We start from the raw sequence: 6,134 nt of genomic DNA on the forward strand, positions 1-6,134 counted from the left end.
GGTTGAAGGCATAAGCAGGGTTGCCAGACGTCTGGCAAAAGGAGGACATGTCCTCCTTTTTAGCCAGATGTTCTCCGTTTGGCAGGCAAAGATAAAAACCTTTAAAATGTCAGGCTTTTGTATATTTTATGTTATAATTTTGGATGGGAAGGGGAGAGGTGGAAGGACCCCCCCTTCCCCCTGTCTTTTTGTGGGTTTGGGTACAATTGGCTGTTTAAATAATGTTTTTTGGTATGGGGGGAAGCCTCCATTAAATTTATTTTTATTCTTTCACATAACTGTTTCTTGGTTGGTTCACTAAGAGACATTTATTGGCAGCTACTCTAATAGGTCTAGATGGGCGGGATAGAACTCTAAATAAATAAATAAATAAATAAATAAATAAATAAATAAATAAATAAATAAATAAATAAATAAATAAATAAAATGTATTGATTGCGGGTTTAATCCGGAATGATTCCAATGAAACATTCAATACGTCCTCCTCTGTCCTCTTTTTTTTCTTTCTATGTCCTCCTTTTGGTACCCATGTATCTGGCAACCCTAGGCATAAGTGAACTGCTGTTCCTCATAGTCTGCTCTGGAAAATCATTAGGTTGCAGACAGTGAAGCAGTAATACATACTCATCTGCACGAATGAGGTGTTTGAAAATAAGTCTTTATTTTTGTTTACTCCAAGAGCAACGAAGTATTCTTATTCTGTTTTGCTATGGAATTCTTTGAAGTTCTTTGGTCAGGAGACAGGATTCAAGCTTAATTTGGTGCAGCACCCATTTATTTGTCTTTCTGACAAGTCTATAGCACCCATAAAATTTTCCTCCAACACTACCTTTTGAATGAATCTTTTTTTTTCCTCATCAGTTTTCTTTCATACCTTGTGTGAGTGGGCATATCAGAATAGAGCTGATCTTGGCCTTAGTCTCCAGTGACCCTTCCTGACACCTGAAAATCTTTTCTAGGTACCTCATGGCTGCCCTCCAAGCCTTAGCCTCCTTCTGATTTCTTGGCTTAATCCTCTATTTGGACTGATGACAGAACCCAGCTATAGAAAATCTCTAATTATTTCACTTTCTTCATCATCCATTTCACATAATTCTTCTGTAGTTATCATTTTTGCCTTCTCAATAGCCAGCTGTAATCCTGCTTTTACTTTTTCGGCTCTAACCCTCCTCAGTAGCCATTTCAAGCCGCTTTCTGCAAGTAATATGGTGTCATCTGCACATCTTAAATGATTCAGATTTCCTCTATCATCTCCCACTTCTTCTTCATAGGAATCAAATCCAGCTTTTTGTATGGTATGTTCTACACACAGGTGGAACAGACAGTGAGACAAAAGATACCCTGTCTACCACCTTACCCTGTGGGAAATCAATCTGTTTCTCTGTATTCTGACAATAGGTTCTTGTTCAGAGTATAGGTTACATGTCAGCACACTCAAATCTTGTGGGATATATATTTCTTTTAGAATGATCCATAGCTTTTAATGCTCCATACAACTGAAGGCTTTGCTGTAATCTATAAAGCATCAAGGGATTTACTTCTGAAATTCTTTGGCATGCTTCAATATACAGTAGTACCTCAGTTTATGAAACGGATCTGTTCTACTGTACACGACCTTACGTAGTACGGAAATTTTACAAACCGAAATGCCAATTGTGCTACGAAAGGGGCGGTGCTATAGGCACAATGCACCCCGGGAAAACCCTTTCATAGTGCGAAAAAAAGAAAACAAAACAACATAAACTGGGGCTTTATTATGGATTTTAGCTTGTAAACTGAAAATTACGTAAACTGAGGCATTCACAAACCAAGATACTACTGTATTGCATATATTGATTACTGTATATGATCTCTTTTGTCACCTTCTTTTCTGACTCAAGCTTGAACATTTGGTATTTCTTGCTCCAGATATGCCTTTGTTGCAAAATCTTGAGCATCCTTTTGCTTCCTGGAGAAAATACCATCATGGTGACCATATCATCAGAATGCTTATGCTAACCATCAAAGGCTTAAATGGTGTGAATTTTATGATTTTTTTTAACACATGAAAATTCTGTCCAATATTAACAATACAGCTGTCATTTTCTCTATCTTGTTTCACTTTGTTCCTTCCAATAATTAGTGGCTGAAATCCTGTTGGGCAGCTCTCTGTGTGTAGCTGTGATGAAATAATCACCAATGGCAAATTGCCACTGGCTAGAAGCTTCCTTTGGAAATTTCTGGGCATATGTTAATTGGTCATGTTACATACCTCAGAAGTTGGATTTGCCTTTAATCAGTGGTTATTTGCCACTGATGATGACACGATTCCCATCGCACACATGGAGTTGCATTGCAACACTTCAGCCACTGTGTATGCAAACCCATCAAACTATAGGACCTACTCTTCCGTTATACTGGACTTCAGGACTTTTTCCTACTTGAGGCATGTTTATCAACTTGTCTGTGCTTGAATGTACCTGCCACCCACCTTAGAAAGACTTTTTGCAACTAGCATGAAACTCTCTGTACAGTAATCCCAAGGGGGGGTGTGTCAACAACCATTACGAGCCATTGACTGACCATCCTTATGGTAGACTTTCTGTATTTTTATATGCCTTTCCTCCCCATGGCAGGATAAATGTCTGGCTACTGAAGGTCCACTCTATGCATCAGTAGAAATGGACTACAGTCCATGCAAACCTCTGCCAAATAAAACTTGCTAGTCTGAAAGGTGTCACAGGAACAGTGTTGCTTTTGCTGCCACAAACTAGCAGACTAACCTTGTTGATTTTTCCCTCTGTCCAATAGCTGGTTTTAAAATCACTACAAAACACATGCAAGCTGCCTGATGATTGTATATACTGTGGGCCAAAACAGCCAAGAGTCTTGCGACACTGGTGTGTTACAGCACAAGCATTTTTGACAGTATATCCTGACACTGTTCACTTTGCCTGAGCTGCCACAGAGGGCACGGACTAATTCTGTTAAGGGAGGTTAGGATGCTGAGTGTTTTATTCTTTTCTCTTTGGCTCTGACATAATTGGAGTTCATATGTGCCTGGCCTGGCCCTCTGAGCCAAGAAATGTGGCTATGTGCCAAGGTGATGAAACTTTACCCTGGTGCCATAGTCAGAGGAGCTCCCATCTACTGCTCTTTAGGACCAGTCACATATATTTTAGCAGTGTGCCATCAAAGCAAGAGAAAGTGTGCTGTTTATATACTGCTCCATAGTATTTAATGTACTCTCTGGGTGGATGGAAGGCTGAGTGAACCTTGAGACAGATACCTGAGCCTGTTGGGATCAAAATCGAATCATTAGCAGAGTCTTGACTGCAGTGCTGCAGTTTAACCACTGCTCTGCAAGGCTTGGTGTCATCCTTCTCGATCAGTGATTCTTGGGTCTTCGTATGTTCTTGGACGACAGTTGTCAGAAAATTCTGGCCAGAACAGTTAGTGGTGAAGGGTTCTGGGAGTTTTAGTCCAAAAACATATGGAGATCCAATGTTGGGATCCACTCAATGGCCAGGTGATGAAAGGGCTATCAAACTGCTCTCATTGATGAAAATATATTATGTCTGTCTCCACAGTGTGATTTGAAAGTCATTAGTGGGCTTCTGTTTTCCTGAGATCCTTTAACAACCTATCCAAGTGCTAAGATAACCAAACCTTCTACAGTTCATGGACTCCTGTGTTTCTTATTGTAGCCAGTCCTTTCAACGTCAGCGTCTCAGCAAATCGTGAGAGGTACAAAACAAATGAGAACATTAAGGTGACATGTAATGCTACAGGCAAACCCTTTCCGGAGTTTTCGTGGCATCTCCCTTCCACAGAGGGTGTGGAATTCTCAGACAACAACCGGACCATTGAGATATCTTCAGCTCAGAGTTCCCATAATGGGACATACCTATGTCTGGCCAATAATATTTATGGCAAGAAATCGGCACGAGTGGACATCGTCTTTGAAGGTGAGGTGGAGGTGGCTCTCAGGCCTTGGATTTTAATTGGTGCATTTTAGCCTCTTTTAGTACAAGGGTCAAACTGGATGATGCATTTAGCACATTTTTAGAAGAGGTGTTCCTCAAATGGTGAAAATGTACTCTTTGTCACAGCCTGCAATTGTCCTCAACTGCATGCCATGCATGTAGCATTCTTTGTTTTAGGACTGATCACAGCAAGGTGATTGTGGGCTTCATTTGCAAGTCTAGTTGTTCTGGCACATATCTCTGAGGAAATCCCAAGAGAGAAAATGAGTGAATGGTAGGGAATACACATTCCGCTTGACATCCAATTTGACCATAAGTTGTTGCTTCCTCACAAAAGTTGTGCATGCTTTGAAGGGTATGTAGGATGTAATTATGGTGCTGTAATAATCCTGAAGAGAATCACCCAGGGGAATTTCCTAGAAAAAGAACAGAACAAATTTATGCAAATTAAGCAAAATATACCTGCTAAATAAAGGTCATAGAATTCAAAATTTGGGGGACAGAAAATGTTTTTAACACAGGATAATCACTGACTGAGAAGAGATCTCTCAAAAATATGAGAGTTACGCAGAACCTTTGGGGCTGAGAGGCAATATAAAAAAAATGGTTTACCTCGGTCTCCTTCTGATTGGCTGCTAGGAGCCACAAGTGGGATTCTAGTTAATTCATCCCACCCTTGTGTGGCTTTCCCAGATCATCTCCCTGCCTGCTGCCACAGGGAAGGGGAAGGTGTTGACCCAGAGCTTTGAAAACCTGCATCTTTTGGCATTACAAAGTCCCTGAATTCCCCTGTCAGCCTGGCCAGTGGCCATGTTGCCTGGATGATTGGGGAGTCCAAAAAAAGTCATTTTTGGGGAAAAAAAGAACTTTAACCAGAAACTGTGTGGTTTAAGATTGTTCTTAGCTGCCTGTGGAGTCATATTGTTGCCTTCAATGTGCCCCAAAGCGCTTTTCTTTCGGTGCCTCTCCAGCCCAGGACTCTCTCTCCTCATCTCCTTCCTTCTGTTCCAGAGTCGACTCGCAGCTGGATCGCCGCAGTGGTGGTGGTGACGTTGCTGGCAGTCCTGATCACGGCTGGAGTCGTCTTGTACCGCTGTCAGAAATGAAGGCAATCCTGTTGGAAAGAGGTCTGGCTTTTGCAATACGAGAAGTAGGGGTCGCTTCTTGAGAAGCCACAACGAAAGCAAGGAGGAAAGAAGGATCTTTGCTGGAGTCTGACTGAACCCAGCAGGCAGTGGAAACTGGTCAATATCCATGCAGGACCTGCTTCTGTGACTGCCTGTTATAGCAGATGCCCGTGTGTGCTACGCCAAAGCAACAGATTCAGCCAAGGGGGGGGAAACCTCATATCATACTAGGAATAAGATTCAGATTCCTGAGGGATTCCAGGCTGTAAAGATGGACCTGAAAGCAGAAAAGGAGCAATAAATTTGAAAATGCAGGTGATCATCATGACACTCCCCACCGTTTGTTCTCTCATCCTTTCGAAAGTCCGAAAATGCCAGTAGTGAGATCAGTTCATAACAATAAATAAACTGAAGAAAATTTCATTTCTATAAGGAGCAGATCTTTTGTAAAGCTAGTGGCTGTTACTTGTCTATTTATTTCACCCTTGTGTCCATGAAAGTCTCCCCCTTGCCACATTTAAAGAGTTGAGAAAAAAGTGTAGTTGAAAATGGCCTCCATAGCAGTTTTACTCTTGGGCTGGTTGATGGGCTACGAGGAACTGTAAATCTTATTCCAGCTGACTGGAAAGTTTTGGTTAAAGCAATGCTCACTACATATTGCTTATGTAGGTGGAAAGACGCCGCTGCGATTCTGGCCATGGATAATTTACGAAACAATATTGTTGTGTCTGCAGATATGCTAAATGGAGACGGACTCTTTGCCACCATAGCACAGCAGATTACCATCCCTAACAGGGGATTGTCACAAATGGGTGACATTGTAAAAGCAGCCTGGTTAAAAATCCCAGAGAGAGGTACCCCTTTAGGGTCTTTTACCAACTTGCCTCAGGGTCCTACAGAGCAGCGTTCCCCAAACTTTTTAGTAGTGTGGACCGACGGAGCCTTTGAGGGAGGTGGGGTGGCCCTTCCCGCTTGCGCTGTTCGACGCACACACGAAGTGGTTGGGGAGCGCACAGGCCTATGGCGCACGGGTGTTCCCTCA

At 42.1% G+C, this 6,134-nt stretch overlaps 1 protein-coding gene across 2 annotated transcripts in view; it reads left to right on the forward strand.

The window, feature by feature from the left end:
- LOC110091304 (cell adhesion molecule 4) overlaps positions 1-5,515 on the forward strand; it is a 15,329-nt gene extending 9,814 nt beyond the window's left edge. For both annotated transcript variants that reach the window (XM_020815375.3, XM_020815377.3), the window contains 2 exons: positions 3,687-3,947; positions 4,977-5,515. In XM_020815375.3, the coding sequence (XP_020671034.3) occupies positions 3,687-3,947; positions 4,977-5,071 (356 nt within the window). In that variant the 3' untranslated portion in view covers positions 5,072-5,515. The remainder of the gene's footprint in view (positions 1-3,686; positions 3,948-4,976) is intronic.
- Positions 5,516-6,134: the final 619 nt, after the last annotated feature.

Source organism: Pogona vitticeps, chromosome 2 (genome assembly GCF_051106095.1).
Source record: "Pogona vitticeps strain Pit_001003342236 chromosome 2, PviZW2.1, whole genome shotgun sequence".
Classification (NCBI taxonomy): Eukaryota; Metazoa; Chordata; class Lepidosauria; order Squamata; family Agamidae; genus Pogona; species Pogona vitticeps.